General features: G+C 43.4%; 1 protein-coding gene and 1 pseudogene across 13 annotated transcripts in view; one reads left to right on the plus strand and one right to left on the minus strand.

Annotated features, from left to right (window-relative positions):
* The window catches only part of Plpp4 (phospholipid phosphatase 4), a 355511-nt gene that overhangs the window by 305347 nt on the left and 23474 nt on the right, over positions 1 to 26690 (plus strand). For 9 of the 13 annotated variants that reach the window (XM_069988164.1, XM_069988163.1, XM_069988162.1 and 6 more), the window contains 2 exons: positions 1632 to 1695; positions 3631 to 3755. The exons of 1 other annotated variant lie outside the window; for it this stretch is intronic. In XM_069988164.1, the coding sequence (XP_069844265.1) occupies positions 1632 to 1695; positions 3631 to 3755 (189 nt within the window). The remainder of the gene's footprint in view (positions 1 to 1631; positions 1696 to 3630; positions 3756 to 26690) is intronic. 3 more of the 13 variants (XM_069988171.1, XM_069988160.1, XM_069988173.1) reach the window with 3 other exon arrangements.
* LOC138803847 (dnaJ homolog subfamily A member 1-like) lies at positions 6399 to 8431 on the minus strand (annotated as a pseudogene).

Below are 26690 nucleotides of genomic sequence, written 5' to 3' on the forward strand. Positions count from 1 at the left end.
GGAAAAGAGAACACTAGTGTTCTGGGTGAGAGGAGGGGAGAAAAAAAGAAGATCTGGCCTTTTAGGAAGGAAAGGTTGGTGTGTACAGAATGCTATTAGCGGATCTTTCTGAGTCCTCTACACTCAATTCTAATTTACGCATGCTTGGTGTTTTGATGGTGCTGCTATGTTTCTGGCTCATGCTCTGCTCTCTACTTGGGGCCGGATTAGTTTTTCCTTCCACAAAGGTGTTCCCTTCCGTGTGTCCCTCCCCTGCTCTGCTTCCTACAACTTGTTGAAAGCGAGCGGGAGTTTTTGCCTGTTGTCTGTGGTCTATGCACAGGGTGATTGCATTGGTCATTTCCCTGGTACTTTCTGCTTGTAGAACAACACATCTGTCTCCTTTGATAGCCATAAATTGCTGGAGGCAATTCCTTCCTGAGAACGGCTCTTCCACGGCTCCGTTCTTACATAAATCTCGGCTAGTATTGAACAGTTTAATATTTGCCAAAGGGAAATGGTAGCTCCCACGCTTTAGTATTCAACACAGCAATGGAATGGGCTTTCAATAGTTTTTTACTGCTTAGGCAAGGCATTTTGAGCTGCTGTCGCCTTGATGGTGATGACTGTACCTTTTGTGCACTTCTGATAAGCCGCAGGGGAGAGGGAGAGGCTTGCAGGGAAAGCCTGCGGATTCCTGTTACTGGCACTCTCTAGAAGGTCTGTACTTTATCCAGCAGAGACTTTCTAAGTGGTTTCGAGAAGGTCCCTGGACTGCATACTTTAGAATAATCTATTCCAGAAGTCCCTGCCATTTTAGATGTCAAAAAGCACCACCTGGACTCTTCACCTTCTGGGAAACAGTGATTTGTTTGATAACAAATGGGCAGCCATTGCCAGGTGATGGTTATTAGTGAGCCGGTGGCCAGGTGGCTGGGGGTGACAGTTCTTCAGTGGGAGTCCAGCAGCTGCTCTCATTAGAATTATGTCGAAGAAGGTTGCCAGGAGGAAATAAAAATGTTAGGTTTCTTGCTACCAGTAAAAGAAATTCTGCATGATATACTATTAAATCTGTTTGTGTCAGGGCAGAAAAAGATAGACAGCATCTTCTGTGATGTTGAAAATTTCAGTCAGGGAGCAGAGATACATTTCATGTCATATGGTCTTGGAATGTTACATTTTATTCTCCATATTCCTGGTCCAAGTATATTTTACTCTTAACAACTAAATGCCCCCCCTTTTAAAGAATTGTTTCATCTATCCATTGTCATAAATTAAGCAGCAAAAGGTAACTGTGATGATGGCGTTGGTGGTGGTGGTGGTGGTAGTGATTATGATGGCGATGATGATGGTAATGGTAATGATGGTGATGATGATGATGACAATGATAAAGATAGTGGTGACGGTGTTGATGTGATGGTGGTGGTGATTGAGGTGATGTGTGATGATAATAGTGGTGATGATAATGATGATGATAAATATGGTGCAATGATAATGGCGGTGGTGGTATTGGTGGTGATGTGCGAAGATGGTGATAATCATGTTGGTGATGATGATGAGAAAGATTCTGGGAGGATGATGGTGGTGACAGGGATGGTTTTTGACTTGAGATCCAGCTGGTTATTTTTATATCTGTTGGTTTTGTTTTGTAGCGGTGTCCTTGGCTCTTGCTTTGAATGGAGTCTGCACAAACACTATTAAATTAATAGTGGGAAGGTAAGTTCCAAAAAGAAACGAATGATGACTTAGAGTATGAAGGACCTGGCCAGAGGACACGGGATGGGAAGATTTGAGCTCTTCTGCTTTTCCCTTAAATCGAGCTTTCTGCCTTCAGCACAGATCTTTCTTCTCCTTTGAATTATAAAGCTATACTTTAGAGAGTAGGAGATTGGTAGTGAGGAAGTATCCTGAGTGCATCTTCCTATGATCCCAGGCCTGCCCCTGGCTCATGGATGTCTGAGAGATAAAGATTGGTAATGCGCTCCAGCCACTGCTACCTCTGGGTTTTACCACAGCCACTTGTCAGTTTGGACCTTTAATAAATAAATGAGTTTCCTTACTTATTCTTTTCTTTGGGATGAGGTCTACATATTAGCCTTTGAGATTTGGGTTATGGCATATTTGTCTTACTACCACTGAGAAATGATTTCTGTTCTCTATCTGTCTTTCCTTTTCCTCTGACTGCTGAGTAGAGAACACATCTCTGTAGAGGCCTCAATTCGATGCCTAGCTTGGACCCTGACTACCTCTTAGCATTGGTTAAATTAAGTCTTTTTTCAAAACCTCAACATTTATTGAATGTCGGCCTGATGCTGGGTGCTGACCAGGCCCTGAAGGGCAAATAGTGGATAAAAATCCATCAATGCATACACACATAAGAGCTGCAGAGTTCCTGCTCTGTGCACTCAGCATTGTCCTGGCAACTCAGATAAAATGCGGATTCTCAGGCCAGCCCTCTCTGAGGTTTGTTTGAGCAGGCAGACTCACACTAGAGAAGCACTGGCTGAGTTGGGGAAAGGCAATGTGCCAGCAGCGCTGACAGTTTGCTGAGGCTGCCTAGATCCCAGTGAGTCTGCGTGTGTCCACTGGTCCAGTCTATACAGAGCCATGTGCTGTGCTTGCAGCATCAGCAAAGCCTCCTCTGTGCTCTGGGTTCAAGCATGGGTTGAATTACCATGAAGCAGCGAATGTGCATGTAACAACTTGGTGCATATGCATGTACAAATCCTTGCTTGAGTGGGGCAGTTGAGCTTGGGGTGACATGTGAAGGCATAGGATCTAATATTGGGGTTCAGACCTTGTTGTTGCTACTTGCTGGTTTGTGTGACCTGGGATAGGGGTGCCCTCTTCCTAAGCCCCTGGCTTGGCTTTGGGGATTCTTCTATAAGTTGTGTAGTATGGTGGGGATCCTCCTGGAAGCCATGTGATGTGGTGGGAGGCTTCTAGAAGTCATGATATGGTATGTGGGGGGGGGGTCTCCTAGAAGTCACATGATGTGACAGGCGTGTCTACATCCTGTAAGTATGTAATAAACCTTAGCTGTGGTTGCTGCAGGAAGCTCAGCTTCAGGACCCCGGCTTCTCTTCTCTCTAGAGGCCTCTGAGCCCTGTCCTGTGCCAGGGCTGCCAGCCTGGGCCCCTGTGCTGAGCATATCCTACAGCAGAGCCGTCAGCCTCACAGTAAGGCGGAGTGAGCCCTATTGTTGGAGGAAGGGCTGTTGGCCACTGAAATTCAGGATACAGGGACACGCACGGCTAGATTCCGGGAGCAGTGTCTGGAGTGACAGAGGAGTAGATGGAGGCAAGAAGTATCTTTTATTCTGTGAGCGCTGTCTTCAGGCACCTCCTGTAAGACAGGTTAATAACGCTCAGGACTTCCCCTTGGGTAGATATTTATTTCTCCCTTTTACAGGTGTTCACACTGAGTCTGAAAGAGGTTGTGACCTCCCTAAGGCCACAACACTAGCAAGTGGCAAGCAAGGCTCCCAATGCGTAGCTTTCTGACCCCAACCACCGTGTCTGGGAGGGCTGTGTGGAGAGGCCCAGTGAGGATGGCGCATGGGGGCAGGAGGAAGGGGCCGGGCGGGTCAGCGTGGGGCTCCTGTGTGATGGCAGCATTTTATATTGAAAATGTCCATGGTGTCTTTTGTAGACCTCGCCCCGATTTCTTTTACCGCTGCTTTCCAGATGGAGTGATGAACTCGGAAATGCACTGCACAGGTGACCCAGACCTGGTGTCAGAGGGCCGCAAAAGCTTCCCCAGCATCCACTCCTCCTGTAAGTTCCCAGCGTGGGGTCCTCTGCGGCCTGCTGCGTGCATCTACCGATCGCTTCCTTGGTGTGTGAATGTAAAGTGCCGCTCATTTTTCTTCCTCACTGGAAGGTGGTTGGCTTAGAGATGAGATGTTCCACAGGAGGGAGTAAGCCTGCTGTGGAGTTTGCCCAACACTCTACACGTTGTTTGGACTCCTGGCCTCAGAACTATGAGAGAAGGAAGGCCTGCTGTGTCAAGTCTCTGAGTGTGCCATGCTTTATTGTAGCAGCCCTAGGAAATAGATGGAGATCTGGATCTAGTACTTAAAAAATTAGTGTGAAGGATTTGGCTTTAGCATCATGAAGGGATTTGGGAAAAACCTGTCACTATGTGTATGCTGCTTTCTGAGGTCCCTGTGACCACCCTCCCTGCTCCCCCCAAAGGGGCACAATGATGTGTAAAGGTGTAACGCAGGGCTCAGAGGTCATACCTGCCACGTGAACCAGCACATCCACCTGACTTGGTTTTCAAGGTGATGTCACCGTTTGGGAGGGGTTGTAGACATAGGCCACGGGGTTCCCTCTAGATGGACAAATTGCAGCCTTGTTGTTAGGCTCCTGGAGTGACATTCACCTGGGATCAGGCCTATGAGAAGGTTGGACTCTAGAGGGCAGTGCACTGTGCCTTCCCCAGGGACTGGGCATAGGAGCACAAAGGTATTCCCAATGGGGAAGTGTGTCTCATAGAAAAATCTCATCTTCTGATTAGGTATTGACTCATCTTCCCAGAAGAGGATAGATGTTAAGAGAGAAAAGCAGAGGCAAGCAGATAATGCCAAGTCAAGCTACTAAGAAATGTTTAGGGGAGGGAGACACTGTGGAAGCTCACACTGGTAATTCTAGCTATTCAACAGGGTGAGGTCCTGTGGATCATTATTCCATGCTAGGTTGGGCAGAAAAGTCTACAATATTCCATCTCCAAAATAACTAGCAAAAAGCTAGGCTTGAGGTATGGCTCAAGTGGTAGAGGATCAGTGGAGCTAGCAAAATTGAGCAAGTGTGAGCTCTAAATTCAGACCAGGACTGGAAAATAAAAGAGAAAAAGTGCAGAGTGTGTAAAGTTGAGGGGGGGGTGGGAGGGGAGGTCTGAAACTTTGATCAAAGCAATAGTGTGCAGGTGGCAGCACGTGACAGCACGTGGACCACATGCAGAAGCTGCTCATTTTGTAAATGAAATTTTATTGGAGCACAGAGATGGCTGTTTGTCACTTTAAAATGGCACAGAGGTGTTGCAAAAGAGACTTGGGATCCACAGAACTAAAACTTTATTATCTGGCCCTTTGCAGAGAAAGTTCACAAAACTTGGCAGGTCCCTATGCTGCAAATCAGTGGAGTTACAAAACATTACTAAGCCAGGCACAGCGATGCAGCTTGTAATACTAGCACTCAGGAGGTAAAAACAGGATGATCATGCAGGCCAACTTGGGCTACATAACGAAGCCCCATCTTAAGATATAACAAAACATAAGGAATATATAAATGCAGAATGACACATTCAGATTGTGACATGGATGGCTTGGTGTGTGTGTGCGTGTGTGTGTGCGTGTGTGTGTGTGTGTGTGTGTGTGTGTGTGTGTGTGTGTGTGTGTGTACATGCCAGTTCCAGGGCTTGGTGCACTTGCTTGGTTTTTTTTATTCACAGCTGCAGCTCTACTATTTGAGCCATATCCCCAGCTCTGATGTCTCATTTTTTTAAATATATAATTTTAACAAGATGTTGTACAGAAAGGTTACCATTACACCATTCAGGCAACGGGTTCATTTCTGTTTTGGAGGATGTCACCCTGCAGTTTCCCCTCCCATGCCTGACACAGGTTGCATAGTTAATTGTCCATGTAGTGTATACTGAATACAATTGCATTGTTCGCACTTCCTCTCTCCTTGTCTGTATACCCCTTTTGCTCCCCTAAGAAACAGAAGAAGAAAAAGGAAACACACATACCATGACCACCACTACCACCACCAACATAAGTAACCCATGTTTCCATTTCCTGCATTTTGATAAATAGTATTTCATGTGTTCAGGAAAGTTAAGCCTTGGGGCTCCCCACCTACTGGTATCCTACTTTGGTTTGACTGTGTGTAAATGCCTGTAACTGTGTATAGGTTCTCATATCCAGTTATAGTTTAAACCTGCTTTCACATATGAGAGCAAACATGCCATTTGTCTCTGGGAGAATGGCTTACCTCGCTTAATATGATTTGTTCTAGGTCCATCTATTTCCCTGCAAATGACCTAATCTTATCCTTTCTAATGGATGAGTAAAATTCCATTGTGTATAGGTACCACAGGTTTTGGATCCACTCATCTACTCTAGGACATCTGGGCTGTTTCCATAATTTGGCAGTTGTGAATAGTGCAGCAATGAATATGGATATATAGCGATGTCTCATTTTTAAACAATACTTTTCTAGTATAAAACTTGGCAGTTGTTGTCTATTCTTTTTTTCAGAGCCTTTATATTTGTTTATTCTTCATTTAACTTTTAAAACACTGTAGTAGTACAACAAAAAACAATAGCAAGTAGTGAGCTTATTATGATTAGTCCTTCACTCATTCACTACTGCATTTAAAATGCCAGTAGTGGGTGCTATTCACTGGTCCCATTACAAGATTTGACACTGAACACCACCTCTACAGTGATGTTCATCATCCTTGTAAGCTTCTCCATTATAATGGCACCGTCTTTCCTGATTTGGATCAAAGTCTACCAGTTCTACCTGATCCATTTCATCAGTCTCTTCTACTTCCTTCCTCTCAGGAAGGAGTTTTTCCAGCAAAGAGAGTTTGTCAGAAGAGAGGAAGCCGTTTTCAGGAAAGTTTACCTTAAACTCAATGATCAGGCACCCTTTTTCATATGGTCGTCGATAAGTTGGCATGCCTTCACTTAGCACACACGTGATATCTCCAGGCTTAACAATCTGACCTGGATGAGAAGTGATGACTATGCTTTGGTTATCAAGAGTGGAGATGGGCTTTGGGAAGCCACACAATGCTTCAACTAGTTGTATATCCATACACATGCAAAGGTCTTCTCTTCATCTTGTAAAAACAGCATGGTCCTTCTGATCTAATACAATGATGATGTCTCCAGGCTCCAATCCTGGTTCTTGGTCTCCTTCACCATGGAATGTTATCTTCTGGCCACCTTTCATGCCTTTGTCAATATGAACTTCCAGAATCTTCTTCTCTTGACCTATCTTCCTTCCATTGCAGCTTTTACATCTATCTTTAGGACTGATCCTTTCTCCATGGCCCTGGCACTCCATGCACACAGACTGAACTTGCTGAACCATTCCAGGTCCTATCTGATGAATTTGTATTTGCATCCCAGTACCTCAGCAGTTGGGACAGCACTCCACTGCACCTCCCCCCCCCCTTTTTTTTTTTTAACCACCACGGCCTTCACATTTGTCACAAATCACATTCTTCTGCAGATCCAGTTTTCTTGTTGCACTGTTATATAAATCTTCTATGGTAACTGAGAGTTGATGCACAACATTTTTACCTCGCCTTTCTCTCTGTGTCCTTCCTCCTTCTCCAAAAAACATAGCAAAGATGTCCATGGGGGATCCAAAACCACCACCTGCTCCACCCTCCTTAATTGCCTGTTCTCCTCCTTTGTCTTATAATTCTCTTTTCTTGGCATCAGAGACAACCTCATAAGCTGGAGAAATCTGTTTATAACTTTTCTCCTTCATTTGGATTCTTACCAGGGTGGTATTTCAAGGCTATTGTCTATTCTTAAATGGAAGAAAAAGTCTAAAAGGTATATCTGGAAGACAGTCAGCAGATTTCTTCTTGAGCCATTACTCTGCATAGGTACTTGGTTAAGCACTTAGGGAGAAGCCAATGATGGTCATGGCTATGTTTCTCCTCAAGGGCAAGGTGAATAACCCATCCTGAAACACCCAGCTCAAAGACTGAGCAGCCTGGAGCCCCCGCTCAGGGATTGAGGGGTTGAGAACTCGAACTGGATGTCAGTGTCCTCCAGGAAAGAAGAGCATTTTCTCCTGTAGTTTTCTACCAAACATTACATACAAGTTCCATGTTTGGGGATATTTAGGTTGGAAGTATGTTACTTCTCTTCTTTGGCTTTGGGTAGAAGTCTAGACAGAAAATCCATTTCCAGCAGGGCTCTCTGGTTAACTGTATTCCCGGGAGATGACTGCAGTGTTGCTTTGCTTCTCTGTCTCCTGCTATGGAGCCCAGGCTAGGCTGCGGCTCAGGATTTCCCAGGTACTGTGACTGCCAGGCCGTTTCCAGCTCAGCTCAGGACTCTGTGGTCCCCTGAAGTTTAATTTTGATGTGTTTTACTGCAGTTCTCATTCCTCCGCATGGCTGTTGTGATTTCTCTATTGGTCCTTTTCATCTGGAACTTCCTGGATTCCTGCTTTGTATTCTATTTCTTCTCTAGAACCATTTTTTTGACAGATGTGGAGTTTCCCAGGCTGATGTATTCAATGTATTTTCTTGCCTATTATCTTCTTGGAGATTAAAAAATGGGTCTGCTAATCCTTCTCTGGAACTTTGATTGTCATCTAGAACTCTTTCTTGAGGCCTGGTTTTAAAAGATTTACCATGTTTTTCTTCTTTCCATGGAAATCTTTTCCTTGCCTGCAGGTTTCACCTGCTCCATGCCTTCTCCATGTATTTTATACCTCTCTGTCCTTGATTATCTGCCATCCGTAGCTGTGTGTTCTTACTCAAGGTTGAATGGCCACAGCTAATTGGACTGTGCTTCTTAATTGGGCCTCACTGAGGGTGAGGGAGAATGGGCTGGCTCACTCCCCTGTTTCCTTCCAGCCAACTGATTGTAAAGGTTTATCACTTCCAAAAATATTCAGGGCAACAGCTAGACTGGGATTTGCCAACAACCAACAACCGCAGCTGAGCCAAGCTGACGCATGAAGTTAGTCACCGCCTTGATGGTCCTCCCTTTCTCTCATTTGAAAGTCAGGATGCTCTGATGCCTTTGTTGCCCAGGATCCTCTGTTGCTTTTGACAGCAGCGTCCTCGAGAGTGGAGTGTGCATGCATGCTAACGGGTTGTTGCAGGTTGAGCGTCTGGATGTTTACTCTTACTGAAGGAATCCAAATAGGCTTTATGAAGTGGGAAATGGTATCTCAAGATCTCATTGATGCCAGGTTTAACTGCATCAAGCATGAATATTCAGAATTAGAAGCCAGCTGCTGCTGAGACGGTTGGCATAAAGAAAGAAGAAAACAAGAGAGCAGGGGAATGTGCAAAATTCATTTTGTTTCCGAATCATCTTATGAAGTCACATTGCCACCAAGGGCTTTTCCTGGTGGAATGGATGCTTGAAAACTTCTTCCATTCTTCTTCCTTTTAAAAAAGGTAACCTGTAGTTTATCTAGCAAAGAGAGAAAATACATGCTTCTCAGAAGAATGAGCAGAGGACCTGGAAACTGGTTGTCTCTGATTCTCCTTTGAGGTACTGTGTGCAAAGGATATGGGCTGTGAAGGTCCTTGGATTTTTTAAAAAAATTTTTATTACCAAGGTGCTCTAAAAGGGGTTACAGTTGCATAAGTAAGGTAACAAGTACATTTCTTGTCAAACTTGTTACCCCTTTCTATGATTTCTTTTTTTGTTGTTTTTTTTACATTTTTTATTGTATAAATGTGGTACAGAGGGGTTACAGTTACATGAGCAAGGTACTGAGTACATTTCCTATTGAGCATTGTTGCTTCCTCTTTTGATTTCCTCCTACCACCCCTTCCCTCCCACCTCCACAACTACCCCCCCCCAGCCAAAGTTGTAAGGTTTGTTTTCAACATAGTGTTTTATACATCTCATTGTTACAATGGGTCAACCTGTATACTTATGTAAGCATTTTGTTTTTTCCCTTTCCCTCCCCGAATTAGAGAACTGTATATACAGGATGCAGGGCACCAACATCAAATACGGTGAAAACAGGGGTTATACTGTGGGGGAGGAACATACAATGAAACAAAAAAATACTACATGGTCGGGCTGGGAAGGTGGCTCAGTGGTAGAGCACTTGCCTTGCATGCATGAGGCCCTGGGTTCGATTCCTCAGCACCACATAAGCAAAAAAGAAAAAAGCCTGAAGTGGCGCTGTGGCTCAAGTGGTAGAGCGCTAGCCTTGAGCTGAAGAGCTGAGGGACAGTGCCCAGGCCCAGAGTTCAGGCCCTACGACCAGACCCCCCCCCCAAAAAAAACCCAAAAAACCCCACATGGTACATTATAAATATGTTAGAAACAATAGCAAAAAGACATAGGTCCCATGGGTTCTCTTATTTGCAATAACTAGTACATGTGTGAGACAAGCAGAAAGACTGAAAGCTATGTACATATGACCAGATAAGATGACATTAAGCGAAATGAACCCCAAGATAGGGACACAAATATCTTTTTTCTTTCTTGCTATTGTTTCTTTGTTTTAATTTTGTTTTATTGTGAAGACGCTGTACAGCGGGGTTAGTCACATGAGTCAGGTGATGGGTGTATTTCTTGTCGAGCATTGTTATCACCTTCTTTGTTGTTCTCCACTATCCCTTCCCTTGTCCCCCTCCCTACTTCTCTCCCCTGAAGTTGTATAGTTCATTTCCAAAGTATTGTCTGTGGTATCATTGTTGCAGTGAGTCATCCTGTGTCTTTGTTTCGGTGTTTTGTTATTTCCTTTCCCCTCTCCAAATTAGACAAGTGTATATACAAGATGCAAGGTACCAAAATCAAATACAGTGACAACGTGGGGAAGAACATGCAAAGGAAACAAACCCTCATAGTACATTAAAAACAACAACAACAACAAAAGGCCTATTGTGTCCATATCTTGGGGTTCATTAACATCATTTTATATGGTCATATGTACATAGTTTTTTTAATCTTTTCTGCTCATCTGATAAAATTGTCCTAGATGAATACTAATTATTGTAAATGAAGGAAACCATGGGACCTATATTTCTTTGGATCTGGCTTACTTCACTTAATATGATTTTTTTCAAGCCTTTCCATTTCCTAACAAATGGGGCAATGTCATTCTTTCTGATGGAGGCATAGAATTCCATTGTGTATATATAACACATTTTCTTGATCCATTCATCTATGGAAGGGCATCTGGGTTGGTTCCATATCTTAGCTATGGTGAATAATGCTACGATAAACATAGTTGTGCTGGTAGCTTTAGTATGGCTTTGTTTGTGGTCATTTGGGTAAATGCCCAGAAGTGGGATTACTAGGTCATCGGGGAGCTCTATGTATAATCTTTTGAGGAACCTCCATACTTCTTTCTAGAGTGGTTGAACAAATTTACACTCCCACCAGCAATGCAGTAGGGTTCTCTTTTGTCCACAACCCCTCCAATATCTTTTGTTATTAGAATTCCTGATTATAGCCATTTTAACTGGGGTGAGGTAGAATCTCAATGTTGTTTTGATTTGCATTTCTTCATGTATCTATTGGCCATTCTTATTTCTTCATCAGAGAAGCCTCTAAGTATTTAGCCCACTTATTAATGGGACAGTTGTTTCTTTGAGGATTTGTTTTTGGAGGATTTTGAGTTCTAAGTATAGTTTAGATATGAAACCCTTGTCTGTTGTGTGGCTAGTGAAGATCTTCTCCCAATCTGTGGGCTTTCTATTGATCTTACTAGCTATGTCCTTTGCCATGCAGAAGCTCTATAGTTTAATGCCATCCCATTTGTCCAACCTTTCTTTGATTAGGTCCTTGGATTTTTTTGGGAAAACTCGTCAGTCCAGCTTATGGAATTTCTCTCGTAACTGGAGGATGATTCTGGGTTGGCTGTCACACCAAGAGACATCCATAATCCACAGACTTGGCAAGAGGCTTTCCTGGCTTTATTTTCCCCAGCTTCCCTTTATTCCCTATGTCTAGCTGGCATGCTCATTGCAGAGGCTCTGACCATTAGCTGCACTCATTGGCCATAACTTTCTACCCATGTGAAGACCCCTATGCATATAACAGGCCTTGCTCTTGGCAGGCCTGGCCCTGGAGGGAATGAAGTCTAGCAGCAGGACCAGGCATCTCTCTGCTGCCGAGTTTCTCAGGCTGGGTTTTATTATCACCACCTCCTCCTCATGGAGCCTCTTAGACTTTCTTCCTCTGATTCCCGCCCTGAGATTTGAATGCCTCAGGTGTATCGTAGACCTGCCAGTGTCCTTCAAATGAAAACTCCCACATCCATGATTGTGTCAATGTCAAGAAATATCAGCAAACTTGGTAGGGCCTCCTCAGTTTTTTTCCTAATGACAATGGTTTTTGAATCAATGTTTATACTAAGATTTCTTCCTTCCTTCCTTCCTTCCTTCCTTCCTTCCTTCCTTCCTTCCTTCCTTCCTTCCTTTCCTTTCTTCCTTCCTTCCTTTCTTTCTTCCTTCCTTTCTTTCTTTCTCTTTCTTTCTTCCTTCCTTCCTTCCTTTCTTTCTTCCTTCCTTCCTTTCTTTCTTTCTTTCTTTCTTTCTTTCTTTCTTTCTTTCTTTCTTTCTTTCTTTCTTTCTTTCTTTCTTTCTTTCTTTCTTTCTTTCTTTCTTTCTTTCTTTCTTTCTTTTTTGCTGGTTGTGGGGCTTGAACTCTGGGCCTGGGCATTGTCCCTCAGCTCTTCAGCTCAAGGCTAGCACTCTACCACTTGAGCCACAGTGCCACTTCTGGCTTTTTCTGCTTATGTGGTGCTGAGGAATCGAACCCAGGGCCTCATACCTCCAAGGCAAGCACTGTATCACTGAGCCACCTTCCCAGCTCATAAGATTTATTTTTTAACTCTACAAGAACCATTTTTCATTCTTCCCCTCCCCAGGAGAATTCTATCAGCGGGTTGAGAATGCATGTGTTAGGGTAGTCAGTCTTAACTGGACAAATAGCTCCTCAACCCCCAGAGAGATATTCAGTAGTGTCTGGAGGCAGTTCAGGTGTCACAAATGTGTGAGGCTGTGGCTTGTCTTACAATGCATAGGACAGCTTCATGATGAAGAATTACCAGTAGAGACCAAGCTGAGAAATTGTGTTCTAGGGGAACTGGACAGTGCAGGGCAGACATTGATCTTCATGTGTAAGTTCATCCAAACTTCCATATAGGTGTTTTAGAAATGGATATTATTTAATTCAAAATACTTCTCCCACTTTGCATACTTACTAAACAAACAACAAAAAATCATTATGGTCAAACTATCCTTGAAGTCCAGTCAGTGCCTGCCTGCCTCTTTTCTTCCTGTCTCCCTCCCTCTCTTCCTTTCTTCTTTCTTTTCAACTTTTTGCTATAGGAATTTCAAACACATAAAAGAAAGCAGATTAGCTAATGAATCTTTGCCTATCAATACGCCATTCTGCTGAGGATGGTGAATCTTGGTGGTCAACTTCCTTGGATGGAGAAACATCCAGCAGTTTAGTAAAGCAGGCCTCTGGGATGTCTATCAAGGAGTTTTCAGGACCAGTCCTGAATGAATGTGGGCAATCACATCCCACTGACTGGGATCCTGGAGGGGACACAGGGAAGATGGAGGAAACCAGCTAGCACAGGCCTTCTCTCTTTTTCTCTCTTGCTATCCCTCACGGGCTCTCTTTGTCTGTCTCCTCCCCCACCCCTGGTCTGTTTCCTGGCCACCATGAGGTGAGTAGCTCTCCCTCTCCATGACCCAGAAATGATGGAGCTATGGACTGAAATCTCTGAAATGGTGATTCTGGAACCTTTTCTCCTTTTGAGTTGTTACTCACGGTTATTTGCCACAAAATGGTGAACATAATCCTCTTCTTGTTTCCTGTTCGCCTTTTTCTAATGCATTTCCCACCACCCTCATTGAGGAAGACAGTGATTTCTTTTTAGAGAAGTTTAGCATGTTAAAGTAAAATGTTACTGAAGCACATCATGGCCCCTCCCCCACCATATGTCCAGTCCAGCCTCTGTCCATCCTGTCAGTCTTCGTCTATATGCAGGAGGTGGCCACACCACTAATGTTACTTTCCTTCCCCTTGGCAAAAAAAAAAAATCTCTAAAAAGATTTCATATCATTTCTGTTTATTTAGAATTTTATATATACATGGAATCCTGCAGGGTTTGCTCATCTTCATTTAGGAGTGTCTTCAGATTTATCCGTGTTGTTGCAAGTTATCAATAATTTATTCCTTTTATTAGTGAACATAAGTCATTATAATGAATGACTTCCACACAGTTTTGCCATTCTGTCCTAAATTGTTTTGTTGTTGTTGTTGTTGTTGAGTTGTGAATAAAGCCACTATAAACATTTCTGTGTAATTCTTTTGGTTAGTTGGTGTGTGTTGCTATGTTATGTTGGCTAAATATCTTATGAGTGGCATTGTTGGATTAAAAGTTATCAAGCAGCTAGGAATGTTAGTACATGCCTGTAAGCCCAGTAGTTTTGAGGTTGAGGCAGAAGGATTGTGAGTTCAAAGCTAGCCTGAGCTCCACAGTAAATTCTAAAATAGGCAAGGCTATAGAGTGAGATCCTGTCTCAGAAAAAAAAAGATATCACTACATTTAAACCTTAGAAGAATACCAAACCTTGCTTCAAAGTGCTTGGCAATGGATGAATGTTTCAGGGGGTTCTCTATATCTTTACTAACATTGGGGTTATTAATCTTTTTCATTTTAGTCATCTTGGTAGGCATCTAGTGAGATCTCATTGTGGTTGTAATTTGTATTTCCCTAGTTACTATTGAAGTTCTATAACTATCTGCCTTTTGCATACTGACTGCTCAGGTATCTTCCAATTTGCATTTTATCTAAGTCGTTTGTGCACTTACTGTGTGTATAGTTACATGGTGGAGTTTCTCTATATTCTGTTAATAAGCTTTTTGTCATATAAATGTTTTGTGAATGTTTTCTCCCAGCATGATGAAGAGATTTGCTTATTTGTTTTCTTAATGGTGCCTTTTTATGAGAAGTCATTTTAAATTTTGATTAAATCTAATTGGCTATTTTTTACTTTTATGGTTATTACTTTCCATGTCCTGGTTAAGAAACACTTTTTTACTCTTAAATTCCAAAGTCATTTGGACATATTTTCTTTAAAAACTTTATAGTTGGGCTTTGACTTAAGTTTTCTAAAGACTTGTACTATTTGAGCTCTCTGTAGAGTCTACTGTAACCACTTGCATACCACCCGATGTATTTACTAAATAGATCCGTAGGTATATTCTACTTACCACAAATGAGGGTCTGACTTACTTCATTTAATAGAATTAGTACCAGGAATTGGGTAGTTGCAAGGGGAGAGGGGTAAATCAACAAAGAGGAAGAATGAACTCAATAATTCTTTGTATGTACTACAAAATTAAGACAAATGAGGGAAGGGGTGCATTGAAAGGGGGTGAAAACGTTAAAAGAATGACAGATCAAGACGCATTGGATACACAAACTACTTTGTTCAATGGCAAAAAATGAATACATATCCTAAAAAATGAAGAAGAGGGAAGGGGTGGGTGGGGAGGGGTGGCTGAGAATATTGACAGGGGGACATTGATGTACTGCTTTCATAAACTGCTTTGTTGAGTGGCATCTCCTTTGTACAACTACTTAAAGATAATAAAAAATATGAAAAAAGAACAATTCTCATAGAAACAAAAACTAAAGCAAACAACCAAAACACAAAAAAAAATTAAAGAAACTTGATCACTTTTGGGTTTTGCATTTAGGCTTTTCTCTAATTTTTGTACATAATGCGAAATATAGTGTCTTACATTTCATATTAATATGCAGTTTTTCAGCGCCATTTGTTGGCAAGACTTTCATTTCACCATAGGATTACTTTATCGCCTTTGAGAAAATTAATAGACTGTAAAAGTGTGGGTCTATTTCTGCAAACTATATAACTGTCCATTAATCTGTGTATCCATCCCTAGGCAGCTCTGTAGCTTATGTTGAACTCAGGTGGTTCAGTTCCTTCATCTCTGTTCATTTTTTTCTCAAGACTGTGCTTAGTAGCTGTTGGTCCTTTATTTTCACACATATATTTTGGAGTCAGTTTCCCTGTTTCTATAAGAAATCCTGCTAGGTTTGGGATTATCAATAGATTGCTCTGAGGAAGAATTGATATTGGTGTTCAGAGTTCTGCTCCACCAACATAGCTCATTCCTCTGTTTATAAAGTGCTTTAATTTTTCTCAGCTATATTTTTTAAGAGATAACTTTCAGTATAAAGAACTTGCACATTTACAAAACCACTTTTTTTAAATTAGTGAAATAAAATCCCCATACTGCACAATTCACCCATGTAAAGTATTTTTGTGAGAATCCAATTCTAGAATATTTTTGTCTCCTATAAAGGAAAACCTGAATCTATATCTCCCTCCCCATTCCTCCTCACCCACAGACGAGCAACTGCTCTCTAGTTTCGGTTTTATGGATTTGCTTCTACTGGACATGTCACAAAAATAGAGTTAGAGGATGTGTGGTTCTTGGTAGCTGGTTTATTTCATTTAGCAGAAAGTTCTCAAGGTTCCTCATGCTTTAGCATGTATCAGTAATCCATTTATTTTTATTGCTTAGTAATATGCTGCTTTATAGATGCTGTTTGGTTGGTGAACTAATTGGTGGACATGTGGGTTGATTGTAATGAATAATGCTAGTGTAAATGTCTATGTAAAAGTTTTTGTGTAGTGAGGAGGTTTTGGTTTTTCTCGGGGCACTTCTGGAATGGAATGGAGTGGGGTGAAGTCAGCTGTGAGCTGAGTGCTTAGCCTCGACGAGCCATACTCTCATGTTCTGTAGGAATCACCCCATTCTACCTTCCCACTGCTGTGGTTGAGGGCTCTGGTGCTGCCGCATGCAATCAGACACCTCTTGTTGCATCCATTTTCTCAGCCCACTAGCATGGCAGTACTGCTGGAGATACACTGGTTTCTGACTAGGCTTTTAATTTACATTTCTTTACTGTTGAAAATCTTTGCAGGTGCTTCTTGGTCATTTTTAGCTTTGTCTTGGAGAAGTTTCTATTGTAAATCCTTTGTATGCTTTTAAATGAAACTGTCTTTTTCTCCATGAGTTCTGTTTACATTTTCTAAACAGAGACGTAAGATTAGCGAACGTCTTCTATTCTGTGGGTTGCACTTTCACCTTCTTGACATTATTCACAGAAACAGCTTTAAATTTTGATGTCAGGTTTGTTTTCTTCTTTTTTTGCCATTTGTGTGTGTCAATTTGGTTAAGGTGGGGCGTCCCAGACTTTATCTCTCTGTTTATATTTTGTTTATTTCTCTGTCAATTACTGACAATAGGATTTGATGAATGAACATCTTGGACTTTGATTTTATATTTAGCTGATTCCCTTTTTATTTTGTCAGCTTTTTCTTTGGATATTTTAGACCTCTGTTTATTGATGGATCCCGATTTGAGATTATTTTGTCTCCTTGATGTTCTGACTCTTTACTTAATCAATATTAAATATCTTCTTTTGATCATCTTATTCCTATTCATGATATACTTTGTGTGCTGTGAGGAGCCCCTGGTGATGGAATGGACTAAAGTTGTAAAGGAACTGAATTGTGGGGTGATTTCCTCTTCCCTATTACTTATGACAAAAACTGTAACACACGCCTTGAATGTGTACAAGTTTTATTTGTCCATTATACCTTAATGAAGATGGAAAAACAACAGGTGGATCTCATGAGACAACCCTGTTCTGTAATTCCCTTCTGTGGAACTATTCCAATTCTGAGATGAGTAAGCATCCTTATCTATGACCTTGCCATACAAACATTGTCTTTTAGGCTCAGAACCACCAATCTTTCTCTCTGCCTCTCTGTCTCTGTCTCTTTCTCGCTCTCTCTGTGTATGTGTGTGTGTTCACGCATTCATCTCTAGTACACATTTCCTTGGAGAAGTACATTTTATTTTCCCTTCTTGGCAGAATGCATTAGCATATATAAGTTATTCCCCTGGGGTCCTTCACAGCAAACATTTCCCTCCGGGCTTGCTTCCCTTTGCTTCACATTACATTTTGTCTGCTCCCACTGTTAGCCCTGAACTCTGTGATAGACAGGACCATGACTGCCCTGGGCCTGGAAGCAATGCTGGTTTCTGGCACAACAATGGTCCATGATGGGTCTATCAGATATTCACTGGATAGATTGGTTTGCTCGCTTGATTGAGTAAAGCCTTATTAAAGCTGGATTTACGCTATCAATGTGGCTTAGGGACCCCAGATTCACCATTGGTGACACGTTCTTAGAACACTTCATGCATTCTTTTGCTTCTAGTAAAAAACCCAAACTGTAGGTGAACATGGTCAGCTGTCCAGCCCCTTGGCTGTGGAGGGGAACACAAGCCTCTCATTGTCAGGATTTTCCTCTTCTCTCAGGAGACAAAGGGCTGGAGCTTGGCCACTAGTCCTTTTGCCTTTGTGCTGTGTAACCACCCATGATCCTCTTCAGCATCGTGGCACCAGCTTCATAAGGGGGTCCAAGATGCCGACTGTGGATGTGGTGAGTCTTGACTGGAGGAAGACCGCGAGGACCAGGCCCCGTGGATGTGCGAGGTGCCTTGTGCATGACAGAGCCCTCCGTCTCCTCCAGCAGTGTTGTCACTCTGTTCCTGACTCTAAAGAGCAAGAGCGTGACCATAGCTCAAGGCACCCAGGAGTGAGGGGCCATTCTACTCTGAAGCTCTGGGCTGGGAGAGCAGAGACCTGCCAGCCTCTTCAGCCCACAACCTTGTGTCAGGTCTTCCTGACATGCGCAGATGTTCTCCAGGGACTCTGCTATTATCACCCCTGAATGGATCCAACCTCAGGCACGAAGTCAGTTCTCTTTCCTCATATTGTCTCCCTCAGCCTTCTGGGTTATGAGACAGGAAGACAGGAAGGAAGGCATGTCCGATCTGGCCCTCCTACTTTTATTTACCTGGATACCAGGTGACCATGAGTGCACCAGTGGACTGTTCCCACACAATCACTGACTGTGAAAACTTAAGGTGCATATTCAGCCTATTGCTCATATTTCCATGCATTTGGGCCTGACCTTATTCACCACGCTTCACAAATGAAGCAAACATTTTCTCCAGAATTATTCCTTTTTAAAAGAGAAGGAGACATGCTGGTGTTTGCTGACTGTGGTTAGAGCAAGAGGCCCACTTGATGCATAGTCCATTTCCCCACCCCCACCCCCACCCCGCCTTGTGCCCCCGGCCCATCTGTGAGCCCAGGGCTTGCTTCCTTCCCGCCTGCAGGCTTCCGCTCCTGAAGCAAGCGAGACCACATCTGCCTTTGGTAAAATTCCAGTGTGTAAACTGTCTAAAAGTATCCATCCACTCACATATCCCATGCACACCTACAGGGTAGCTACTCTGTGCCGGGCCTCTGTTAGACAGTGGGAATAACGCAGACAAGAATCCCTGTCCTCACAGGGTTCACACTGGACCCCCAGAAACCACAGGGTGCCGTACACCAGTGAGGCCAAGGCACTCGTTCCTCCCATCAGAGGCAACCTGAGGCGCAGGGCCAAGCGAGCGGAAGCAGGCCTCCCTCCTTCACTGGGCGCCCCTGGGCAGTAGACATCCTGAACAAGATGGATAGCGATGGACATTAAACAAATAATTACACATAGCCATTTAATTAGAGTCCTGATGTACTTGTAGGAAGAATACGTAATGCATACATTATTAGACTGTGTCTCTGATGTAATCAGAGGAATCTGGGACAATTACTTCTGAAGAGAGTGAGGTGAGTTCAGGTCAAGAGGAGGCGAGATGCAGAGTGGAAGAGCCGTGTTCCCTGTGCTGGGGGGTGGGGGGAGAGGCTACAGCAGCTGTGATGGGGAAAGGGTGCAGTGCACGCAGCTCCTTCTGTGACTTTAGTATCTGCCTCTAAACTGTGAGCACGCTTGTTTTTTCCTTCTTTCTCAGTTGGTTGAGAACCACATGTGACTGATTACAAAAACAAAACAAAACATGCCTTTTTAAGACCTTCCCCAGGACCAAAGATGTCTATTTGCTTTTCTAATCATTGTATTATGAGAGAATGGTAATGATAGAATGATTATCATGTTTAAGCATTGGGTTGCTCTCAACATAATATATATATATATATATATATATGTTTAAGTAGATTGCTATATATTGATTATGACAGAATTTGTGTGTGTGTGACTCGCTTACACTTCTCCTTCTAGGAAGCCCTTCCACGCCCCGGCAGGACCCCTCCCCCTCCCCCTCACTGCCCTCTACACCCACCATATGAGAGGCTGGGATATGTCCTTGCATTCCCTTTGGGACTCCAAGCTTGAAGAACCTAGCCCAACCTTTTGCCTGTGTAGGGTCTCATGAACAGTAGATAGTCTGAATTATTGAATTCCCACAAAGATGACACCCAGCCAAACTGAGGACGCAGCCATGCCGACTGTCAGAAAGCCCATCTGTTGAGACACGGTGTATTCCAGCCAAGGAGAATCAAGATCATTGTGTTGGCAAGTCCTAGACTGCTACCAAGGTTGCCTCTGTTCAGGAGCTTCTGGAGAAGGAGGGAAGGGAGCCTTCCCAGAGGGGGATTCCCCTGAGCTTTGGAGAAGTGACAGTTTCTGGGTGGCTTATGCGTCACATTTCTGTGGGTCATCACAGCTTCCTGCAGGCAAGCACACCATGGCGTGTTCTTGAAGGCCGCCAGCCTGCCTTCATGTGCCGTGGCGCACACCCAGCGGCAGGCTTCAGGACCTGCCAGGTGTCCAGCCCCAAATTCATTTGCTCTTATCATTTCTGAACGATAGCTCTAAGCTTCCTCTTCATTAGACACATCTCGCCATCCAATGAGCACGATGTCTGTTCATGACCTGTTTTCATCTTCCCGCTGCTGCTCTCTCTCTGTCTGCATACCTGAGGATCAGCCCTGCCCCGCAAGTACAGTATCTTGGAAGGAAGGAGATCCTCTGCCTTTTCTCCTGGACTTAGTCTCTTGCTTTGTCCCATTTGTCCCACATGCTTTTGGCCTCTGCTGTGATTTATAACCCAGTTCAGCCCCAGCAGCAGTCTCTCTTCTTCTCTTTCCTTGTGTATTTCCTCTAGCACCTGGGATAGTGCTTCTGTTGTGGAAGGAGGGTGGCAGACCTCCCACAGCCTTGCAGGCTGGACTGAGCAGAATTGGGCTCATGCCCCTCACTGTCCCTTAGGAGTGATAGCAGAGCTAGAGGGAGGGCTGGAGGGAGGACTGGAGGGGGGGCTGGAGGGAGGGCTGGAGGGAGGCTTGGCTCTCCTCCAGTTTTTCATTTACATCTTTCCAGATCACACCTGCCCTGCTTCTCCCCAGCCCCTGCCTGTGACTGCCATCGTCCTCCTCAGCCCTGACTCTCAGGGACAGCAGGACCCCAGAGCTCCCCTCTGTGACCTCCCCCTCAGGAACACCTAGAGTGTGGGTCTCACCATGACTCACCAGTTTCCTTAATCATTCATTCAGGAATTCTAACCTGGGGGTTTTCCCAAACCAGGCTTAAACTAAAGGGAGTTTTCTCTCCTGTCTCCTGGGAGGAGGGCCTGGCACCCCGTTTGTTTCCAGCCTCCAGTCCTCACAGTTCTGCCCTAGTCTTTGGCTCAGGCTCATCTACTCCTCTGGCCCTGCGGACCCCCCTCCCCCAGCAGCATTCTCTTGGCCTTTCTCTATAGTCTACTCTGCCTAGCACAGAACACATTGAGAGAATAAATCCACATGCCATCTACCTATTTGTCAGGGACAGGCTCATGTTCCAGAGTCTTCCTGGAATCCTCCTGTGATTCCTGTGAAACCTTTAGCTTTTCCCTGTCATCTGCCTTGCTTCCCTGTGGAGAATGGTAAGGATTAGGCTAGAGAACACAGGAATTGTCAGCCACCGTCGATTTGAAAGTAATGAAGAATTAAAAGCACAGTCCTATGATGGATTTTTAGCACTGAATCATTTATTGCATGGCTTGCATAGCAGATGAAACAAATCATGTTCATTCACAAGGGGTAGATCGGACACCAGGCCCAGTATTTTGCTAGAATTCAGGGACAACCAATGTCACATCCTTTTAAACTAAAATAGCTGTCCCTGAAATAGTTGCCCTTTATTAATCTCTAAAAATGGTGTGCACAGATAATGGAAAGTTATTTTTCTTCATTTTCTAAAAGAAGGCACTCAGTGAGAACAGGTCCTGAAATAAATGTTTAGCAAAAGCTTGATATTTCTTGACCCGGAAGAACTAAGTGTCTCCCATAGAAGTGTCTAGATATTAGAGGGCACTGCATCGGCTGGTGAGCAGCTCTTATCAGAGAACAGAAACATGTGATTTTGATCAGACATCATAGCGTAAACTTGCAAGTGGCAGTTTTCATCCTCAATCATGGTTTGGAAGTGAAAGTTGGAATTTTAAGGCTCTTCAGTTTAAGTAAAGATTTCACCCATAATATACAAAGAGTTCCTATAGACCAACAAAAATGATACCCAATAAAATTAAAGTGAAAGACTTAAATGGAGACTATAAAATGGAAGATATGTGTATGATCAGTAAGCACAGAAAAAGATTCCCTATTATGTATTAGGAAAATACAGATGAAAATGAATATGATACTACTTCACAACTAGAGAACTAAATTAAAACAAGACCAAGTGCTGATGGCTATGAATTCAAGTGGGACTCTCTTATATTGAGAGTCTCATATATTGAGGGTGGCTAAATAATTTTGGTAAAACCATTTTGTAATTTGATTTTTACTTTTCTATACAGATGAATCATGTACTTATCCTACTACCCAGCAGGGCCAGAGAAAGAAAAATTCTTTATTTGTGCAAAATATTGAATAGCATCTTTATTCCTAATTAGTCCAAACAGTACTAATGTTTATCAACACCCAAAAACAAAACATGAGAACTCCATATGGATACGTATGGCCACAGGGATGAGTGCAAGGCTATTATCTGGAGAAAAGCCAGACAGAAGAGAGTCTGTGTTGTAGCATTGAGTTCATGTGAAGTCCACAGATAGGGAAGCCCAGTGCCTGAGAGGTCACTCCAGAAGGGCTTAAGGACAGCGCTCAGGTGTTCAATAACACACACACACACACACACACACACACACACACACACACACACACTTCAGGAATCTCATGGGCATAGAAGAGCAGTCCCTTCCTTGCTTTCATTTGAAAAGGAAGCCAGCTGTGAGTCCATCCAGTGGTATTTGTAACCATGTTCCAATTTTGGCTTGGTCACACATGACTGTAATCCGAGTTACACAGGAGGCACAGATGGGAAGAACATGGTTCCAGGCCAGGAAAAATGAAACAACCCCGATACCTGTACATACCTGTAATCCCAGACACTTGGGAGGTGGATTTAGCATGGTGGTTCCAGGCTAACCCCAGGGGAAAATGTGAGATGCTATCTGATCTCCATCTCCTCCTCCTCCTCTTCCTCCTCCTCCTTCACCTCATTCCTCCTTCCCCTTCCCCTCCCCTCCCCTCCCTTCTCCCCCTCCTCTTCTCCCTCCCCCACCCTCCCCCCATCCACTGACTAAGCTCTACACTGAAGGTCACCCTGCACTGGCCTCTCTAGTGAGGGCCTCCTCACTACCGCCGCAGGCACCTGCCCTAGCCACTGTGTCTGAGGATCTTTGCAGACCCTGATCCTCACGTTTCAGACACACATCAAGTGAGGTCTCTTTGTGCATGTCTGATCATTCTCTCCTCTCAGAACCTATTTGTTCCTTTCCTAAGACTTTTTTATAGTTTGTTGTGGGTTCTATCTCTAAATTTCCTAAGACCTCATACCCAGTTTGATGTTTATCTCAAAAGAACTGAGCATAATACCTGGCCAGGTAATGTAGCTGAGTTAAATATGTGTTCAATTAATATCTTCTTAAAGCTCTCAGCTCTATAGCCCTAGGCAGTGATTGCATTGAGTGTGTGTGTGTGTGTGTGTGTGTGTGTGTGTGTGTGTGTGTGTGTGTGTGTGTGTGTGTGTGTGTGTGTGCGCGCGCGCATGTGCATGCATGTGTGCACATCTGTACTAGAGCTTGAACTCAGGGCCTGGACACACTTACTTGTTTCATTTCCTCAAAGCTGGCACTCTACCACTTGAGCCACACTTCTACTTCCAGCTTTTTGCTGATTAATTGGTGATAAGAATCTTTTGGACTTGCTTTTCAGGCTGACTGCAAACCTCAATTCTTAGTTCTTAGCCTCCTGAGTAGCTGGGATTACAGGCATGAGCCATTGGTGCCTGGCTGTGGTCTTTTTTTTTTTTTTTTTTTTTTAATTTAATTTTATTTTATTTGAGAACATACTGTACAGAGGGGTTAAAATTACATGGGCAGGATAATGCATACATTTCTTACCAAGCATTGCAGCCTCCTCCTTTGTTTACCCTTCACCTCCCTTCCCAGCCTCCCCCCTCCCCCCACCCAATCATACCCCCCTCCTCCCCCCACACCGACATTGTAAAGCTGGTTTTGACATGACATTTTGTACTTCTCATTGTTGCAACAGGTCCACCTGAATCCTTAAACGACTTGTTTTAAAGACAACCAAATTTGCTGAATTGATGGCCTATCTGGCATTGCAGAACACAGGCCAACCACCACCCTCGGGCCTCATATCACAGCTGTAGATACACAGAGGTTGTGCATATTTTGCAAAGGTTCAGAGAAATATGAAAATCAGAACTTGGATTATTTATTTCTTGACAATGATTAACCATGACTTATACAGACTTGAAAATAAAAATAAAATACTTTTGTTATAATGATGTAATATATGGTGATGATCTCAATACTGTGATAGGCCTTGTGCTCTTACTTGGTTTGGTTATGGCTGGTACTCTACCACTTGAGCCACATCTCCAGTTCTACATTTTTCTGGGTAACTGGAGAGGAAGTCTTGCAGACATTCTCTGTCTAAAATGGCCTCAAACATCAAGCTTCTAAATCTCAGCCTCCTAAGAAGCGAGAATTATAGGGATGAGCCACTAGCACTCAGATTATTATTAAGTTTTTCTTGAAGAAAACACCAACATGCATCATCAAGTGGAGCTTTCTTCAGTGACTACTTAACAAAAATAAAATAGCAGCGAAGCCTGAAATCTGTTCTGGGGAAAGATTTGGAAAAGGCAACCTGGCCATTTTCATTTCTTCTTCACTTTCCCCATTATACGCCTTGAATGTTCCCTGGGCACTCGCTTGCTAAATCAATGTTTTCAGAATTCCCAGTGGCTTGAATTTTCTATCTGAGAAATCAATCGAGTGCCTCGGGAAAGTGCCAGGGCTCATTCTCTCTGAACCCCCAAACGCCTCTTGTAATTAAGCCTTAGTTGGGGTTCATTGCACCTGAATAATGAAGAGATGTTTCAGCAGGCTTCTTTTGTTGTTGTTTTTCTTGGGGAACACTGCTTCTGTTTTCTGGTTAACCAAATCACTGTTGTCATAAAAATTCAGCTTAAAGTCTCCATAACTACAAGTCTTATTGGTCTCTGAAAACCCAAACCAGCACTTTATGTGGGCATGCGAAGCCCTGGGTATTTCTACCCTGACATAATGGAGCTTTTACGCGGAAGCCTTTACAAGGAAAGTAGGTGTGAGCTGGGAAGCCTTGAACTCATGATTCCTTCTTAAAGGGGTCTGACTTTCCTGATGACAAAATGTGTGCCTGAGTATTCCCTGTCATTAAACAGTTTGATTACTACCTAATTCTGCATTTGTTTCCTGAACTGTAATGATTATCTTGGCTTCCTGTCTCGTTTAAAAGAGGTGATTAGCTAACAGGAAATTCTAAGTAGGAAAGTTAGACACAATGGCTTACACCTGTAATCCAAGCTTCTTAGAGGCATGCATCTATCATCCCAGCCACAACAGCAAGTATAAATAGGAGGATCATGATCCTGGCTGGTCCCAGCATGAAGTAAGAAATGATCTCAAAAATAACCAGAGCAAATAAGGCTATTTTCCAACATACATTTTTTTCTACTCAGCTTTCCTTCCTATGCTATTTAATCGATTTCATTTTCCAATTACAGAAACTCTATTTGGTTTTGAAAATATCTTCCTCATTGTTCCTTTATCCTGCTTTCCCTATCCTCATCTTCAAACTTCTCTTTAGTTTTTTGAAGTTATTTTCTATTCTGTGTCTGTTAGTTACCCTACCTGAAGTGGTCATGAGTCGATTTGTCAGTCATGTTGCTCTGAAATTGTTGTGTTTAGGGTTTCTTCTTCTGAGTTTTCAACTTTCCCTAGAATTTTCTCCTTGAGGAGTATTTTGATGACTGGATTAAAGTTGAATTTCTTTCTCTTGCACTCTCTCTCTCCCTCTCCCTCTCCCTTTTCCTCTCCCTTTTCCTCTCCCTTTTCCTCTCCCTTTTCCTCTCCCTTTTCCTCTCCCTTTTCCTCTCCCTCTCTCTCTCTCTCTCTCTCTCTCTCTCTCTCTCTCTCTCTCTCTCTCTCTCTCTCTCTCTCTCCCCCCACCCTCTCTCTCTCCCTCCCTCCCTCCCTCCCTCCCTTTTGTTGATTGTAGGGCTTGAACTCAGGGCCTGGATGCTATCCCTGAGGTTTTTCACTCAAGGCTAGCACTCTACCACTTTGAGCCATAGTGCCACCTCCAGTTTTCTGGTGGTTATTTAATAAGAGTCTCATATGCTTTTCTGCCTGGATGGGCTTTGAACCACGATCCTCAGATCTTAGCCTCTTGAGTATCTAGGGTTACGGGCATGAGTCTTTGATGCCCAGCTTTCTTTAGACAAGATTTTTCTAGTTGCTAGATAGTGATCAGCCTCGGGGCCACTCAAATTAATTTTCTACTTAGAGGTATCTGGAGACCACATGAGAAGCCCACATCAGACAGCAGAGCTGTGACAATTGGCTCATAATTATGAGACCTTTCTACACAGGGTGGAGATGGAGGCAGCCAGTGTCTGTGCTGTGTGCCTCCGCAGGGCAGGCCTCTGTTCATACTTCTTCA

This window comes from Dipodomys merriami, unplaced genomic scaffold, assembly GCF_024711535.1.
Source record: "Dipodomys merriami isolate MVZ:Mamm:240054 unplaced genomic scaffold, mDipMer1.0.p SCAF_35, whole genome shotgun sequence".
In the NCBI taxonomy this organism is placed as follows: Eukaryota; Metazoa; Chordata; class Mammalia; order Rodentia; family Heteromyidae; genus Dipodomys; species Dipodomys merriami.